This window comes from Carex rostrata, chromosome 31 (assembly GCF_964058835.1).
Source record: "Carex rostrata chromosome 31, lpCarRost1.2, whole genome shotgun sequence".
Lineage (NCBI taxonomy): Eukaryota > Viridiplantae > Streptophyta > Magnoliopsida > Poales > Cyperaceae > Carex > Carex rostrata.
The window spans coordinates 465,061-485,099 of NC_135948.1; the positions used below are offsets into that span (position 1 = coordinate 465,061).

Sequence of the window (20,039 nt, forward strand, 5' to 3'; positions counted from 1 at the left end):
AAAGAAAAGGAATAATTAATTGTCAAATTTAACGGTGGGTGTATTTGAATACTTTATTGTCATATTTCAGAATTTATGTTTGTCAGATTTTCTATGCTTTCTAGATATATGGAGAGATTTGAAACATTGAGCTCTCATAATTAAAACCAATGTACTGGTACAATGGTCTTTTGCTAAAAAATTACTAGAACGCATGATACAGGTCTTCAAAATTACTACCTACATTGTGAATTCAATTAGATATTGTTAGTGCCATTTCACGTATAATGTTTAGCTGCACTTAAATTGGATTAGATATCAATGAAGCATGCTTGAAATATGCTTGGTACCATATATACCATATACAATTAAATATGCATGATAGAAGTATGTCTTATTTAGTTTACTGACAATGTACTATGTAAAAATTGCAATTTGGACCTTGCAAGTATCATTTATTAAATCAAATTATTTACGCCAAACAGCTATACTAGAGAATCTTACATTCATTTGCAAAAAAAAATCACTACACAGATTCAATGACCTTTTTACATACATTGCAATTACAGAAAACAACACCATCTATATATAAAAAAAAAACAAAAAAAAATCAGGCGGCCTCGTAAGTGGACCAGCAAATGGCAGCAACTGGTGCATGGAAAAGCATATGCGTCGTCCATCCTCGCATCAGCACGGTGTGGCCATCACCCTACAAATTTTTATTGTTGAAAACTTGTTGAGTCTTTAAACTATTAATCATATATGGATAGAGAAATAAACAGAAAACTTTTCTGGTAAAATAGCAAGATAAAAGAGTAAACGCTCATACTGTTAATTGTCTCCTTATAGGCTTCAATAAAAAGGAAATTGACAAAATAAAGGTTGTAATCAGTGTACGAAAAATAAATTTAAATTACTCGGCATTGAACTCATGATTAGGAGAGAGATATTATTTTACAGCTTATGTCACAAGTCACAAATTATTCTAGAAGTGCAGCTTAACCACATAAGTTGCAGACTTTTCGTGATTATTTGAGAAAGATTGCATACCAACAAATTAGACTCATTCATAGTTACCTTCTAATGAGCATTTTTTATTTTATTGCCAATCAAATTACAATATTTTATCTTATTTAACTAATGATCCCACCCATAAATACTAAAAAATATAGAAGAAGAAAATATATACCTGTAGTTTTTCAATTAAGGATATTTTCAATATTTTATCTGATTTAACTTTAATTTAAGAGTTAATTTTTCATATACTCTTCAACTTGTCTTGATTTTCTTATTTATCTCTCTAGGGTTCAATATATTGTATATACCCTCTCAATTCTTCAACTTATTTCTTATTTGACCTTGACAGTAGGAAGAAATTTAACTCTAGTCAAATAATATTAAAAATTCATAATTAGTTTTGTTTCAAAAGAAATGGACGAAAATGCCTCTAAGAATTATAGGAAGTTGAGAAAGGGGAGGTAGCACAATTGGCTAGGAAAAAATCCTAAAGTTATTGTACCCAAAGGTCAAGAGTTCGATTCCCCCTCACAACTTCGCAACTTCTGCAAAGATTTTCAAAAAAAAAGAATTATAGTAATCCTTTCTTTTCTTTTTTCTCTGTTGTGATCCCAACCGCGCGCACAACTCCAAATTGCTCAAGCATTTCTTATTATAAACCACCCAACAGGCCAACACTCGCCTTCTATCGTAGTGTAGTGGGTAGTGAAAGAATAACAGCGTCTATCCTAGAATTTTGAGCTCTTTTAACTTTTAAGGACGAGCTCTCTAGTGTCCCAGCCTCTCAAGGATTGACCGGTGACACTACTAAATTTTTTAAATAGTGGCTTATTTTGCTTAATAATGCTCTTCCCAAGATGCCTATACACCTGTTGCTATATATTTTTTCAGAATTCACAGAAATCTTGGCTTAGGAAAGAGCATAAATAAGCATGTGTTGAGAAATCATAAAAGCCAAATAATTATGCCTTATCTAAAGATCAAACAATTACATCTCATATAGGGGTCAAACGCTTACACTTCGAGGAAGAAGAAATAGTTCTTCATCTTAACCTAAGGTCCGTTCTATGCCAAAGAAACCCAAAATATAAATTTGAAGTGCGGAACACAATACATGATTCCATACCGTTTGGAATGGAATATCCAAAGCTTTAACAAGTTGTCTCCATGAGCACGAGACAAGTCTTCAGCGTCAAGAAGTCAATCTCGCCTTTGGCCATCGAGTCGTGAAGTAAGTCTTCCAAGACAGCAAGGTTCAACCCTTGAGAAATCATCTCCAAATTTCTTATTAGATTTCTCTTTTCTGTTCTTTGATGGTAGAAGAAAAGAGAAAGCACACAAATTTGTATTTTTTCTAGAAAGAAAAAAATGTATTTTCAATTTATGTGTTTTTCTAATTACCTTGTGTCTTGGAGACCAATTCTTATATAGAATAACCTTTTTGTGGTCATCTGCCAATTTGAAAAAAGTATAATGTTGGTTGTATCAAAAACCGTGCTGATGCATTGATATCCGCATCGACAGCACAGGCCTCCAAAAAAACAGTTTCTGACCTCTAAAGAGTACTTTTTCAGAATTGCAAGCTTTCTAAATCAGTCCATCAATGATTGAAAATTTGTTTAAATTATTCTATGCATTTATGTACCATACCCTATTGAATACATAAATTTTTTAATTTCTTAATTCCATATTAGATCACACGAATGTGACAATTATATATGACAGTATACAGTTCATAATTATATTACATATATGCTCAACGTTGGATATATAATCCAACAGCATGGACTTCCAATCACTGAACAGTGAGGACAAAGGGTTTTGCTGTCATACGAGTGGTTTAAAACTTGAAATCCTCTTAGAGAAGGGCTTCTGTTTTTTTCTTTTAGGCCGACCGGATTCTTCACACACCAAAATGAATGAATAAATGAGATAAAACTTATCCCCAAATTAGATATATAAGCAGTTTTTTTTTTTCCGAAAATCCAAAATCAATGAAATAAAAGAGGCCGCCCCTTCCATAAATACCATGGTTCCGAAAATTGGAACCGGATTTTTGACCGCCGAGTCAGAATGGGATGAATCGGCCAGAATCGGAAGAATCAGATCGGTAACTCGGGTATTTTTGGCAAAAGCCTTATTTTGTAGCCAAAAAATAGAAAAAAATTGATAAAAATAATTTGTAAAAAAATTATGTTAATTAAAACAATATTGCACTCATATAATCCACTAATTATATAATGTATTACAAACATTACAAATAGAACACACTTTTATTGCCAAAAGCTATGCCGAATAGAACACGCTTTTACAAATAGAACACACTAGTTCTATAAATATACATATACATACGATTTAATATCGAATTATTCGAATAGAATAAAAATAACAATAAATAAATAAATAGATTCGTTGATTCTTAGCTAGCTAATTTTGAAGTGCTACATGACAATTTAGAATTTAGGAAGTATATTAACCAATCAAATACCAGCCATACAAATCTCAAAGTCTTGAAGAAGAAATGAAATTAACCAAATTTAATTGAAGGGTTCGGGTCCACACTCAAATATATTGATTTCTCTGAAGAGGAGGGATCAAATGACACTGTTTTTTTGGTGACATCGGATAACATCGTGCATTTTCAAAGTAAACAGTCGATCCAAACCGTTCAACTTGATAGATATGTTAAAATGTACTTGCAGATCAAATTTTATATTTTTTTGGAATTTTTTTACTATTTATTAAGTATTTAACAAAATCGCTATATTGAGACTGTTGAATTTTTGTACCCATCTTAATAAATAGTAAAAAAATTCATAAAAATATAAAATTTGATCTACAAGCACATTTTAACATATCCATCAAGTTGAACAGTTTGGATCGACTGTTTGAATTTTGAAAATGCACAATGTCATCCGATGTCACCAAAAAACGGTGTCATCCGATCAAAATCCTTTCTTATTTCGTCGGATCACAGCTAGCACGGATCTCAAAGCTGTGATTTGAATTCATGTGCTGAATTAACCCAATTGAATGGAATTTTCGAGTCTATCACATTCCCCTCCATTCCCCTCCATTCCCTCGCCTCTTTTGTTCCACTAACAACGAACCCCACAGCCCATTTCTCTTCCTTTCTTCTCTTTTCCTCTTTCTCCTTTCCACGCAGAGGAGCTGACCTCCATTTCTCTGTTTCTCTTCCGCTAACTAGCACACCCCATCGATCCCTCTTGTGCTCTACATTACTTCTTCCTAAAGAAAAGAGGAGAAGGGATTTTTCCCTCCTCTTTTTGCTTCGGCGAGAAGCCATGCCCCGCTCTCTTCTCTTCTCTTCTCCTCAGCCGGCCAACCTCTTCTCTTCTCTTCAGCACAACTCAGCCTACGAGAATCGGACAAAACTCGCACAGGTTAATGAGAATCGGACAAAACTCGACTTACTTGGCACTGTTCATCCGAGGTTTTTTTTGAGAAACTCGCACAAGAGCGAGAATCGGGTAAAACTCGACCCGGTCTGGTCCGATTCCGAGTTGAATCGGCCGAGTTGACTCAGAATCGACCGATTTCCGGAACCATGATAAATACTTCTATCCTTTCTGTGTAAGAAGCTTGAAAATGAGTGGACCATGGAAGCTCTACCTCGTCTCTCATCATAGAGATCCCACCACTTGAGATGAAATGTCAAACGAGTCTATCTCCTCTCTCTCCATGGTAGGACCTCACCTCGCACAAACCATTGAAGATTACAAAACGAGGATTTCGCTCATTATAGGACTTGACCAAACATCTCACGACACGAGCTAATGACAGCCATGCAGCACCTGTATGAAAGTAAGTACCATCCCATTAAGGACAGTTTTTTTTGTTCATATGTCAAGGGCTGGTAAGGTTTTGCGCGTTGTATCGAATTAAACCACATGCTCCACCGCTTGTGCAGGCCCCCGTCAATTATATATAACTCTCACTTGACTGGGCGGGTCGAAAAGGTGAGACCGTACGTATAAGGGTCGTACGTGAAATTTAAACAATGAAAAAACAGAAAGAAGGAGGCTCCGCCCTCGGCCTCTTTTTCTTTTCATTTCCATCAAATGACCCGGTCAAAAAAAAAAAGGACATAGGATGAGTAAAATATCTTTTTTTCTAAAAAAAAAAAAGAGAAAATTTATGAAAAAATGAATTACTATACTCCTTTCTATTCGGTTTATGAAATTATTTTGTTCTATTTTTATTTTACTCATTTTGATTTGAACCACGATTAACACAACATAGGTCATTTGAAAGGATCTAGCATAACTCACCAAAGCACAAAAGTCAGGATCTTTCTTAAAGTTGATTTCTTTTCAAGAGTGCATATATAACCGCATTTCAAAACTGTAGATAGTAGAGTTCAATGGGAAGGAAGAGCAACAAAATGAACCAACTATCCAAGGATGGCCGGATTGGAACTGTTGTCGTCTTTTTATTGAGGATATTATTCTCAATTGTTTTTAAACTACACAAAAACCATAGATGGACCATTTTTTAATATTAGTTAATAATTATTTCTAAATATATGGGTAAATAAGAAAGAGGAGGAAGAGTTGAGTGGTAAATTTGATATATACATGAGTTAAGAGAGAAATAAAAAAATTGAGAGTGCATTGAAGGGTATTTAAGAAATTAAGCTTTAATTTAAGTGTGTTTGAGTCTGTTTGAATTTAAGCATTTATATACAGTTTCTACTCAATTTCAGCCTAGTAAGAACAAACCTTAAAATCTGAGTACTCGTCTGAAAATTGCATCTCCAATTTCTCAAATAAACCCCAGAAAAGAAAAAAATTAGAATATTAATTTTTTTGTCACCTGAGGAGGTCAGGGAGAAAAGAGCAGAGAGGAGATCAGAGAGAAGAGAGGGAAGTGCGATTTCATGACGGGGGTGCGCAGCGCCAAACTTTTTGTGTCAGAGAGTCCCTGTTTGGCCATTTTAGCGCAGTTGAAGTTTAGCGTCAGAGAGAGAAGGGGTTTGTGGTTTTATTGACTGGATGGTCCAATTAAGGTTCAGTGCCACGAAAGCCAAAATAAAATTTTCTCCAGACCATTGATTAGTGTGTAGATGTGAGGTCTAGATAGAGTGTAAGGATGTGTCATCAATTTTTGGTACAAGTGGATCCCTCCTCATAATATATATATATATATCCAGTATTTCATCACCAGCATTTTGTGGAGTGTGTATCTGCGAAAATTAAGAGCAATACTTAAACACAAATAGAAGCATAAGCAAATAACGTAAACTATTATTTTTTTATGACAAATAACATGCACAGTGCATTGCACTATATAGAGAGAGATTAACTTAAGACAAGTCTAACGCCCGCTTTTTATGTCAAAAATTAATATTTAAACTATAACCAAACTGCAATTATCAGCCAATATATATTAAGTGCAATATCGTATGTTTGTATTTATTCTCACTAATATTTTCCTTTGGCCACTTACTGTTAATTTGAATTCTTAAATTAAAATTAATGTCCCATTTTTCCATCAATGAATAAAATATTATCTACTAGTCACGCAATTACTAGTAGTAATATAATTACCATATGGGGTTCTATTACTTATATATATATATATATATATATATCGAGTTAGGCTGGGGTGCTATGGATAGCATAGTGGCCTCTATGCTACGGCTCAATATTCGAGTTTTCAAAATCCAAACGGTCGATCCGAACCGTTCATCTTATTCTCCATATTAATATCTGCTTGGAGACCAAATTTTACATTTTTCTGAATTTTTTTACTATTTATTAAGTATTTTACAAAATTGTTGATCCAACGGTGACTGCACAAAACAGTAAAACCGTTGAATTAGCGATTTTCAAAGTGGCTTAATAAATAGTAAAAAAATTCAGAAAATTATAAAATTTGGTCTCCAAGCAGATATTAATATGGAGAATAAGATTAACGGTTCGGATCGACCGTTTGGATTTTGAAAACTCGAATATTGAGCCGTAGCATAGAGGCCACTATGCTATCCATAGCACCCCAGCCTAACTCTATATATATATATATATATATAGGCTGTGGCTAATTTGCTGCCGGCAGCATTTCTGCCGACGGTGCTGCCACTATTTTTTCTATTTTTTGATGTTCAAACGACAAATCTAAACCGTTAGATGTTTAATCTATATTATAATATACTTGGAGATCAAATTTTACATTTTTTAGAATTTTTTTACTATATATTAAGCTGGTTTGAAAACCGCTGATTTCAATGCTGCAGAAATTTACTGAAATCAGCAGTTTTCAAATCAGCTTAATATATAGTAAAAAAATTCAAAAAAATGTAAAATTTGGTCTCCAATTAGATTATAATATAGATTAAACATCTAACGGTTTGGATTTGTTGTTTGGACATCACACGGCTAAATATAGCCCCGGCAGCACCTCTGCCGAAATGCTGCCAGCAGCAATTTAGACAGACCCTATATATATATATATATATAGGATTTGGCTAATATGCTATGGGTAGCTAAGAGGCCTCCTGTGCTACGGCTCAATATTCGACTTTTCAAAATCCTAACGGTCGATCCGAACCGTTCATCTTGTTCTCCATATTAATATGTGTTTGGAGACCAAATTTTACATTTTTTGGAAATTTTTACTATTTTTTTAGATTTATTGAATATTGCTGTTTTTTATGGTCCAGATTTGTCTAAAAAACAGCGATTTTCAATAAATCTAAAAAAATAGTAAAAAATTTCCAAAAAATGTAAAATTTGGTCTCCAAGCACATATTAATATGGAGAACAAGATGAACAGTTCGGATCGACCGTTAGGATTTTAAAAAGTCGAATATTGAGCCGTAGCACGGGAGGCCTCTTAGCTACCCATAGCACCGTAGCCAAGTCCTATATATATATATATATATATATATATATAGGAAATGGCTAGTATGCTATCGGTAGCTAACTTCAGAATTTGCTACTGATTTTTCTACCGTCAGATTGCTTTAATTTTCGTGCAAAGATGATGAGGCGCTGATTCTAAGTTAACGGAGACGGAACATTTTAATCGCTCTCTCTCTCTTAATTTCAATTGAAGCGAACGCTTCTCCCCTCCCAGTACCGCCCCAATCCTTTCTAGGGTTTTCCTTGCCCCCACCTCCCGGCCCTCTCTCCTCCGTAATGGATCGACCTTCTCCGTTCCATCAGCATTGTCACCGCTCCTGTCACCCCGTCCTCCCCATGTCGAAACATGTGCCCTCTCTCCGCTACCAAAGGAAAGATACATGGAGGAGAGACAACGTTTAGAGACGTGCTGTTGAACAAATGTCATTGCTATTGGTAAGGCCCTCTCCTCTGTGCTATTCCTCCTCTCCCTCTATCAATTTCGTTGATTTTTTGTGAATTTGATATTTTTTTTTTGTCAGAATTTTAAGAGCTGATAACTCTGCCTTTGCACCTCATAGTTCATGTGTATCAGGTACTTATCTCTTTCTCTTTCTTATTACAATATTTTTTTTTATCCTAGATGTATTCATTTAGTAATTAATTTATATTCTTTTGCTAATATAATGGTTTTTGCAACTAAGTACTAAAATCTCTTCTGACGGAATCTCAAGTTATTATTGTGCATTGCTGTGTGTGCATTTGTGTGTTTTATCTCTTCACTTATGCACTAAATGTAGAAATATATGTTCATTCTTCTCATGTAAATTAAATTTAGTGTACCAACCAGCTCTCACATCAAAGCTAGTTTGCACTAAATGAGCACTCGGAGGCAGTTGAAGCACTAGCAACAAGCCTAGCTTCAATACCGGTTAAAATCCCTTCTCTATTTTCTTTAGTAGCAGCAATCTATTTAAATGGGATGGTTCTTCACTAAACTTGTATGGTACCAGTCAGGTAAAATCAACCAGAATTAACCTTCACTAAACTAGTAGCAATCTATTGAATTAATTTAGCAGGGGCATGGGTTTTGATCTAAATGAGAATGTTATCCGACTGGTTTGAATTTATAGGATTTGTCGGATTTAATTGTATAACTTGTGTTTGATTGAGGCATAATTTGGGTTTATAAACTCGGAGAAGTCTATTGTGCCATGTCACTGATTTTTAATTTTTAGAAACTTTTGGGGCTAATTTTCAAAAACTTCAGAGAAAATTCATAAAATTACCTTACAAGTAGATGCAATGGAAGTATACTCGTAATCTGATGATGATCTTTGAATTATCTTCAACTCTAGCATCAAGTTTTTATTTTTTTTCTTCTCATTCTCACTCTCTTCACTTGATGTTCATTTAATTTACAGGAACAAAGAAGATATACTCATCTAATTATGTATTATGTTAATTTAATTTTTGAGAAAGAGGAGCAGGGAAGATGATCTAATGAAGATCTCTTGAATAATAATTAATTTTGAGTTTGTAAATTTTGAAGTTGTAATTAAATAGCATGTAATGTAGCTGATGTAGTTAATGGATTTTGATGTAGCATGTAATTCGGCTTTGTAATTTGTTGCTGGTACATTGTTGGTATAGTTTATTATTCTGAATGTGTGCTTGTAAAATAATTTTGAGTTGATGGTTGTTCTTCAAAATTTATGTGTCTTTGTAAGAAATGGAACAGGCAATGGCACCATGACTGCACAAGGTTTACATGAGGCATTGTTTTATTATCTTATTTTTCTGACAAGTCAACTTTAAAATCAAATTCTGAGAGATTTATTACAATATATATTTTGTTCTTTTTATGAAAAAGTAGAGGAAATCATATTCTAAATACATGTCAAACTAACATAAATTTTTTTGTGTTTTATAAGTATGTTTAACAGGTGATTGACTGTGAAGAGCCCTTGAAAACTTGTCAGTGATTGTGAAGGGAAATTTTACAGAAAAGACATCATGCTTATTTTTATTTATACTTTTACATAAAAACAATTATAGATACTACAACAATAAAAAATCATAATGATTATAGCATCATGCAACCAACAAGCATACAAAATTGACAACCCTAAGCAACATATAAACTAGTAAGAGACAGGGAATCAAGTCCACTTGTGTCATGCATTGCCTTGTCAACAACTGTGTGGATACTTTTACATGCATGCCCTTGTTGTTTGTTTATTTACACATTCTATAAATTGAGCTATCTTAATTTTTTTTCTTTTTCTGGCAAATTGGCCTGTGGGCATTTCATTCAACATAAAAATTTGAAACATTACATCTTGATAAAAACTAAACTTGAAACCAAAAGAACAAAGCAGCCCCATATCTCAAGCAAAACATAACCCATCAGTATGACCCCTTACATGAGAAACAAGAATCAAAACTCTAGGCCAAAAATTATATGCAATTAAACTTGAACTGAAAATACCTTCGAGCAAACTTGACGATTCTACCCCTGGTTTCTCCAAAGCCTGATCCGCTTGAAACAAATTCTCAAAATCAATATTAAGGACCCCTTTATCATTATGAGCACAAAAAATTTATAAATTAACATACTGCAATGATAATATTTCTAATTTAACCAAAAGATCCATAAAATTCATCTTGTTATATATTAATACATCCATCACCATATATCATACATAATAAGCAATCTAAGTAGTATAACAAAAGAAGAGAGCTCTATCAAAATATACAAGTAATTTCTATCTATCAAAATGCACAACTATCATCATCTTGTTTTCTTTTCTTTTTTCTCTATCAAAATGCACATGTATCATCATCTTCATCTCGTTTTCTCTTTCCATTAGCCAGATCTTGCTTGCGCTACAAATACAAAAATTACATTCATGTATTCATATAATAAAAGTTTAAAAGTCAAAAAATTATGTACCCGGACACTAAATCCGAGTCTACCACCATATGAGTTGTAAAACTTCTTAGCCTCAATTTCACTAGCGAACTCCATGCCAACAAACGGTTCGACATTCTCACATCCTTCAATATCATCTTCCTCCCATTCGTCACCTATAACATCATCTTCCTCAATCTCTTCCTCCCTTTCATCACCTATAACATCCACTTCATTAATTGTATCACCTCCAAACCAGTCTTCCTCAAACTCATAAATTCCAAACTCACATTCCTCCACAGTGGCTATCGGAAGCCCATTTTTCTCATTGCTCATGTTACCTAGTCAAGTAAATACAAACATAAAAAATGACTTGTACCAATCAAAGTCCTAAATAAAAATAAAGATTTGCACAAAGAATACAAATTTTGGAGCAAATAAACTAATATTGAACAAAATTACAGAAAGTCACCAATTTCACATAATTGCAGCAATTTTTAACATTTTCAGAAATTCGCACCCCTAAATCAGAAACATAAAGCATGATTTGATAAATTATTCTTTGTTAATTTATCCTCTATTGTCAGTTAAAAAATAATGAAACATAAACCATGATTTAATCACAAGAGTGACATGTCCAGATCTTAATATAAAAATAGTATTTCAACTAAAACTCAAATTGCATTTTGTCATGGATGATCAATTCAGGAAATATTTATAAGGGATAATTAGTAACCTCATACTAATATGTACTCCCAAACGAAACCATTATAAAACTCAATATAGAAGGGAAAGCTTAAAAGTAAAATAATCAGACAAGACTGTTACAGCGGTACAGCACCTCTTGTTGTTTAATGTTGAATATGTAAATATAATATACCTTTGAAGCACTTTTTACATTATGTGCCAGTAGCAACCTATGTCAGTTCTAATCTGTGCCAGTAGCACTTTTTACATTCTGTCCCACAAACACAGGTTCCAAAAACAGTGATTTTCTACCCATCTTAAAAAATAGTGATAACAGGGAGATCCAAACAATAACCAGTAAATTGCATCAATTAGAAAAGGGGCAAAATGAGAGAGAGAGACCTACCTACAGGAGCGCAGAACTGGGAAGAGGTGCAGAGGGAAAGCGCTAGGCAGAGAGAACAGGGAGATCCGAACTGCGAAGAGGTGTGAAGTCGGGGAGGGTGAGCAGGGGAGAGACGCGATAGCGAGAGGCGCTAAACCCTAGCGAACTCCATGGGGCGGGGGAGGGAATGGTCGGGAGAGGGGAGAATAATTAGAAAGAAGACATAACGGAGAGACTGAGAGAGACAATTTCAAAATTTCTCTCCGTTAATTCAATTCAGCGCCTCATCATCTTTGCACGAAAATTAAAGCAATCAGACGGTAGAAAAATCAGTAGCAAATTCTGAAGTTAGCTACCGATAGCATACTAGCCATTTCCTATATATATATATATATATATAGAGCTAGGCTACGGTCAGTTGCGAAGTAAAGCAACTATTTTACTTCACGCTCATATTTTGCGATTTTAAAGTTCAAAATGTCGATCCGAACCGTTCATCTTGTTCTTCATATTGAAATGTGCTTGGAGACTAAATTTTACATTTTTTGGAATTTTTTTACTATTTATTAAGCAATTTTGAAAGTCGCTGATCTGATGGTCCAGAAAATTTTACTGTTTTTTATTGTTCATACCAAAACAGCAATTTTCAAAAATGCTTAATAAATAGTAAAAAAATTCCAAAAAAATGTAAAATTTGGTCTCCAAGCACATTTCAATATGGATTAAACATCTAACGGTTCGGATCGGTCGTTTGGACTTTCAAAATAAAAATAAGGCGTGAAGTAGAAATGCGTTTTACTTCGCAACTCACCGTAGCCCACCTCTATATATATATATATGATAATAATAACAATAATAACAATAACAACATCAATAATAACGATGATAATAATAATAACAGTAACAACAACAACAACAATAATAATAATGACTAACTCGTCATGTCACAATACGTGATATGACTAATTTGGTACATAACATTTCCCATAACTGATTGAGTTTAATTATCTTTTTAATAACTTAAGTTGGTTTATGAAAAAAAATAAAAAAATGTTAAAAAATAAGAAAACATTGCAAAATAAATTAAAATAAAGAAATAATGTTGAAAACAATTATTTATGTAAATGTAATGTGATATGTCACGGAATATTATTTTTTATCGAAGAGAAACATATCATGCTACATACAAGTCGTGTCACATGACCGACACGTATGATATGATGTACCAGTAGCGCGTTCTGACTAGTGTTTTAAAAAAACAGTCATTTAGACCGATTAATTGTTGGCGGCGATCAAATTGTCACAAATTTTCTCAATTAATTGGCCTAATTATGATCAATTATTTTTTATTAATTAGTAGGGAGTATCATATCAGTCCAACAAACACATACTGTTATTTACAACATTGGTCCTGACCACGTGACTTATTACTGGTAAATCGTAATAACCTGAAAAGATAGGTCTTGATACAGAGAACATTTTTCTGCCTGAAATTCTTGAACATTATTCGTTTCCCCCATGTTTAGTTGTGGCCTAAAGCTAAGGAGGGCTAAATTGGTTATTCCAACTAGGCCGGTCTAAATTATTTATGTTTGGTTGAGACCTAAAGTTAAATCATAACTTAAACTATTTCTTGTTTGGTTAGAGTTGGTGGAGGACTAAAGTTTTAAAAGCCTAAATTGGTTAATTATTTATAATAAGATACTAATTATATAATATTAATATATTAATAATAATTGTAATATATTATATATTATTATAAAATTTATTTAATATATTAACAATATAAATATTAATTATATATTAATAATAATTATTAATAATAAAAAATTAATTGTATAATTATAAATTAATAATAATTACTAATTATATAATCTTATTAAAATAATAATTTAATATATTAACAATATAAAATATTAATTATATAATTATATATTAATAATAAGATACTAATTATATAATATTAATATATCAATAACAACTATAATATATTATAATATTATTATAATAATAATTTACTATATTAAGAATATTAATTATTAATAATTATTAATAATAAGATACTAATTATATGATATTAACATATTAATAACAACTATAATAAATTGTAATATTATTATAATAATTATTTAATATATTAACAGTATAACATATTAATAATAATTATGAATAAGAAAATATTAATTATATAATATTAATATATTATTATAATAATTATTTAATATATTAACAATATAGGGTATTAATTATATATTAATAATTATTATTAATAATAAGATACTAATTATATAATATTAATATATTAATAATAACTATAAAATATTATAATATTATTATAATAATTATTTCATATATTAACAATATAACATAATAATTATATAATTATTAATAAAAGGATATTAATTATATAATATTATTATAATAATTATTTAATATATTAATTATATAATTATATACTAATAATAATTATTAACAATAATATACTAATTATATACAAATAAAATATTATTATAATCATTCAAGTTAGGCCACGAGGTGGAATAAAAATTAAACCACCATGTGAGGTGACTTAATTTAGGCCGGTCTAAAGATTGGCTTATGTCATCTTAGGCCCGCTCATTTAAGGCACGTTTGGTGGAATAATGAGACCTAAACTCCTTATTTCACCATTTAGGCCACAACCAAACATGGTGTTCTTGAATTAAAAGTCGGTCTAAGTTGCTTTCGGCCTGTTCAATACATTCTTCGTAACATCTTTGCTATTGGGCTAAAATTTTGGAGGCCTTAAGAGTCATGGCCCAGTAATTTAAACTTGTGGATATATTATATTTTATTTTTTGAGAGAGCTAACATTATCAATTGTTATAAAAATTAAAAAATTAAAATTTTCAATTTATAGGAAGGTCTTTAACACCTCAACTCCATATGCCCTGTAAAGATGTTCGTGCATTGATCGGACGGTCTTGATGTTGTTCCTGTGGAGTGTCTGTAAACTTCTATATGACTATATGTATGTATATATTCATGCTATTATTCCTGCCAATACATGTGCCGAGTGTTCATTTTTGTATTATAACCAATAGCTAAATAGGTTCTCTGAGAATGCACAATTGCTTCAGTATAACATATAATTGCAAAAGCTAGACATGGAATTAGATCGATTTACCTACGTGTGTGGATGGGAAAACGGTGAGGCCTCTTACGTGTAAAGATGAGACAATTTTTGAAACTTTTTATTATAATAAGAGGGTGCTAGATGCCCATTTTTTTATCAATATCCAACATTAAAATAAAAAATAATAGAAATGTTGATTTTTTTTAATAAATTTAAAAATATAAAAACTGTCAAGCTTTTTGACGGTCCATCTTTTTTCAAAACTATTAGGAAACATGGCGGTCGACTTAATTTCTATAAACATGTTATATAAAACATGTTTCTCTCTCCTCCCATAATAAGCCTAAATTATATATACTTTTAGCATGGGTTTTACCTCAATCAATTGACCAATTTTCTTGTATTTTAGTATAATTTTGTTTAGAATTATATCAATGGCCAAGTTACTGCCTTTTGTTTGATTTAATTGCAGTTTTGGAGAATTTACATTATTTGTGCGGTCTCTGGGGCACTTTGTGCGGCCGCACAACCATATTTGAAGTCTCATCACAATCCTGTAGAAATACAGTCGAGTCAGAGCCTCCGTGCAGCCTCCCATGGTTGCACAAACCTCCAGCAAGCCAAAAGAGAAAAGCAGAAAATTCGTGCTACCCCCCTGGCCGCACAATCATCCGCACAGATCTCCAATGCCATTTTGTGCTTCCCTCCTGTTCACACAAATGGCCACACAACTTAGACAAAAGAATGACGAATTCAACAGAGCCTTTGTGCGGCCCCTGTCTACTTTGTGCAGCCGCACAAATCACATTTCTATAGTGCGACATATTTTGTGTTACCATCCTGGGCCGCACTAGCCATAATTTCACAGGATTTCATGCCTTAATGACGCAATCCTTGCTCGATTCATTTTCAGAATTTGTTTGATTGTTTCCCAAGTCACAAAAATAGATATAAAATAGGAGACAAGCAGCAGGAGAAGGACATTTCCCCTTTGAGGAAGCCATATTTCATTACACCTCTCTCTTCTATTGAACCTTAGCACCTTTTCCTCCAATTTTCTCATCCTTCTCAAGTGAAATCAAGGTGGCGAAGCGAGATAAACAAATATTTTCCATCCATATTGTGTTTAGCCTAAAATGACATAATCCATATTATAATTACACAGTTAATTATTAATAATGATCCAAAATATTCGGACATGTTAGTGCATTTCTAATTGTTATTACAAGTTTATCTGTCAGTACAGTGTTACCTATTAGGTATTAGTGTTATTAATATTCGACGACTATCAGTTCAAATTAAGAAATAAAGAATGAGTAACAGATAATTACAATAAATTGACAACATAAAAATTATAATTTGGTCCTATTATTTTGAAAAATTATAAATTACTAACTAAATAAAGAGTGAAGCTATGATGCTTTGTAATGTATATTTATCTAGTGTTATGAAATCTTGGATAGTCCAGGAAGGTTTTTTATATGATGATAAGTTTTTATTTTATGTTTCTAAATATAATTTTTTTTAGAGCTGTCTGATAATATGTTAGGGATAAGAATATAGTGATAATTATATATAATTGTATTTGTATTCAGTAAATCATAGTAACAATAATAAAAGACAAAAACACTGTTATATTGATATACGATAGTACTATAGCTTTTACATTTAAAAAAAAAGGGTTAATTTCTTATATATATACCCCTCTAGTGTACTCTTCAAAATTTCTTATTTGCCATCTAACACATGTAAATATTTCTTATATACCCATCAGATCATTACTGTAAGTTTAATTACAATTATTCGCTTAAACAAATATTATTCAATCTTACATCTAATACGATATGACAAATATGCCCTCTTATTTCGCTTTACTAATTTTCAACTGCGCTGGATTTGGCAAAGCTCCATTATTTTCTAACTTAGCTAGCTCTTGCTTAATTTGTAGCCCAATTCCCACTTCTTTTTGCGCCTCTCCAGTTTCAATCCATTAGTTCTCTTCCTCTCTTAATTTCTTCACAGGCTCTTTCTCCTGCCTAATATATATATATATAGAGTAGGTCATCTCTCTCTTTAATCCAAATTTCAATTTGCATGTCATCTTTCTCATTATTCAATTTCAATCTCTTCCTTTTATAAATGATTTCATTATATATCAAGTCCCAACCCAACCCATGTGCCTTTCACTAGTGGAAAAAATAGAATCAGGATCGGTTATATACTCATATTAGTATCGGAATACAACCGATCCTGACCAGGGCGATACAGATACAAAGATTAATCTGGATCGGTTATTGAACTGATCCTAAAATTAAGTTAGTATCTGAATCGGTTGTTGTAAAGAACTGATCCAGATAGTAACTTTTAGGATCGGTTGTACTCTAGAACCGATCCAGTTATTCAACTATCTGGAACGGTTCTTCACTAACAACCGTTCCAGATAATCAGTTATCTGGATCGGTTCTAAAATAGAACCGATCTTGATATAAATTTTAATTAATTTTTTTTAAAATTCAGAAAACAACTATCAGGATCGGTTCTTACATAAGAACCGATTTAGATAGTGATATGGGCTATGTGAGGTAGCAGGCCGTATGCTAAAATTGGGTTGAATTGGGCTCGCCCTGCTGGAGGTTGCAGGCCGAGGGAGGAACAATTCAGAGAGATCAAGGGATGATCTCGGATCCCGAATCCCGGAAGTATATGGAGTACCTCGGAGATAGGGGAATGGACCTCGGAGATATCGTACTCTGTCCTATCTGATATCTCGGAGTATGAGTGTAAGAGAGTAAGTGTGTAAGAGAGTAGGTGTGTATCTCTTGGTTCGCCTTTTCCCTGCAAAAGGGATGGCCTTATATAGGGTTGATACGTACCGCCTTCCCCCTGCCAGGGTAAGGCAGAACGTGAATCAGTTATTCAGTTATGCGAGCGTGGCCACTTATGATCGTATGATCGCGGCGGTTAGGAAGACGAGGTCAGTAACCGGCGTGGCTACCAGTTATAAATGGTTATTTGACTCAAGGAAGCGTTTGGGGCTTTTATCCCCCGAAGCGTAGGCTGTTTAAGCCGTTTATTGGGTCAGTTTATTATGGGCCTCAATCGTGGACTTTGCATTGTATCCCGGGTTGGCCTCTTCGGGGGGGATCCGATCCCGACGTGGTTTCGTCGCTCATATATGTCAGGGTAAGGCAGAACGTGAATCAGTTATTCAGTTATGCGAGCGTAGCCACTTATGATCTTATGATCGCGGCGGTTAGGAAGACGAGGTCAGTAACCGGCGTGGCTACCAGTTATAAATGGTTATTTGACTCAAGGAAGCGTTTGGGGCTTTTATCCCCCGAAGCGTAGGCTGTCTAAGCCGTTTATTGGGTCAGTTTATTATGGGCCTCAATCGTGGACTTTGCATTGTATCCCGGGTTGGCCTCGCAAAACGAGGTCCTAATCCCGGCCTTATTCATGGCCCAGATTGAAGCTATATGGGCCACGGAACATGACCCTATCAGATAGTAACTATCAGGATCGGTTCTTATGTAAGAACCGTTCCTGATAGTTGTTTTCTGAAGCTTTGTATTGTGTCAATGACTGGTCATGAAGCTTTTGAAATTGTGTGACTTGTCATTTCGTACTATGCCTCATTAGATAAAATTGTCAATGACTATTGTGTGTCATTTCGTACTATGCCTGTACTCTCTTGTGCTTCTATTGCTTTTCAAATTGTGTGACTTGTCATTTCGTACTATGCCTCATTAGATAAAATTGTCAATGACTATTGTGTGTCATGAAGCCTCATTAGATAAAATTGTCAATGACTATTGTGTGTCATTTCGTACTATGCCTGTATTCTCTCTTGTGCTTCTATTGCTTTTCAAATTGTGTGACTTGTCATTTCGTACTATGCCTCATTAGATAATATGCATTAGATACATTGCCATCTTGCTACATAGCAGATAAATAAGCCTGTGCTCTCTCTCTCTGCCCTTGTGTATGTTCTATTCTTTGTTGCCTTTTTATGTTAAAGCTGTACTCCCTGACAGAGAATGCATATACCAAGTGATAATTCTAAAAAAAAAAAACTCTTAATTTGGCATATACCAAGTCGTTTTTTATTTTCTGATGAGAGCAATTTTTATTAAAGAAAGATATGTCACTAACTCTTAATAATATTTTTCTCAAAAAAAAAACTCTTAACAATATTAGACGGCCCAATGAAGTTTGCCGTTGAATTTTTTTGTTACAAGCCATTGGTGTAATATTTGCAAACAAAAAAAACCTCAAATTTTGATGCAAGTCAAGTCATGTGCCGATTTTTAGAGGTTAACAAAAAAAATCATTTTATAATGAAATTTTCAATTTATTTGAATTAAGAACACCCTAGTTCTATATCATTTATGGTAAATGTGATACCTTGGAATTTTTACTTAAATAAAAAAATTAATTATAATGACATCACATATATAAAATTAATTTGAATTAATTATAAAATATATTTAGCTTCCTATGAAACAATCTTAAAGTTGTAATAGTTTTTATTTAACGAATTTCTAGTGATTAGTCAATCAAATTTTAAAGAAAGGTCCAAAAGTCCATGAAGGAAGACTCGGATCGCGAATCTGAGCCCGCAAATGGCGAAAAATCTATATCCGACAGTCGGATCGGGATGGAAAATAATCTAGCAAATTTACCTAAACTGAGAGGCGAGCGGACTGAGAGGAGAGGGCCGAGCACCAAGCACCGAGCACCGAGCTAGTGAGTGGATTTATTGCGCCGAGCACACTTGCGTTGAGCACCGAGCACTCTTTTTATTGAGCCGATCGGACTGAGAGGAGACGGCAAGACGGAGGGAGAGGAGGAGACTTGCGGCTAGAGGAGACAAGGAGTTGAGAGAGTTGTAATTTTGAATAATGGAGAGACGCAAGGAGAGAAGGGATGAGCGCGGAAAAATAAAAACCTAAAATGGACTATCTGGATAGTATCTGGATCGGTTCCTAGCTAGGAACCGATTCAATTAGTTCATGTGCTGTGTTTTCATTAGCTTTTAGCATTGGTTTTATTGATAAAACCGATCCAGATAGGTATTAG

The 20,039-nt window shown here is 33.3% G+C and overlaps 1 protein-coding gene and 1 long non-coding RNA gene across 2 annotated transcripts; both read right to left on the reverse strand.

The window, feature by feature from the left end:
• Positions 1-3,175: 3,175 nt before the first annotated feature.
• Positions 3,176-3,642, reverse strand: LOC144547260 (uncharacterized). Its single transcript, XR_013509060.1, has 2 exons — positions 3,447-3,642; positions 3,176-3,212 (listed from the first exon to the last, which is right to left on the reverse strand). It is a non-coding gene; the product is annotated as an uncharacterized LOC144547260 (long non-coding RNA).
• A 7,040-nt stretch (positions 3,643-10,682) lies between these two features.
• On the reverse strand, positions 10,683-11,109 carry LOC144547168 (uncharacterized). The gene is made up of 2 exons (XM_078295759.1): positions 10,816-11,109; positions 10,683-10,748 (listed from the first exon to the last, which is right to left on the reverse strand). Exons 1-2 carry the CDS (start codon positions 11,107-11,109, stop codon positions 10,683-10,685), a joined length of 360 nt encoding a protein of 119 aa, XP_078151885.1.
• Between the last annotated feature and the right edge of the window lie 8,930 nt (positions 11,110-20,039).

Excerpts from the sequence above, each read along its gene's own strand:
- LOC144547168 (XM_078295759.1), bottom strand. The coding sequence starts at position 11,109 with ATGAGCAATGAGAAAAATGGGCTTCCGATAGCCACTGTGGAGGAATGT. Across the intron at positions 10,749-10,815 it reads GACTCGGATTTAGTGTCCGG|CGCAAGCAAGATCTGGCTAA; the intron begins GTACATAATTTT and ends TTGTATTTGTAG.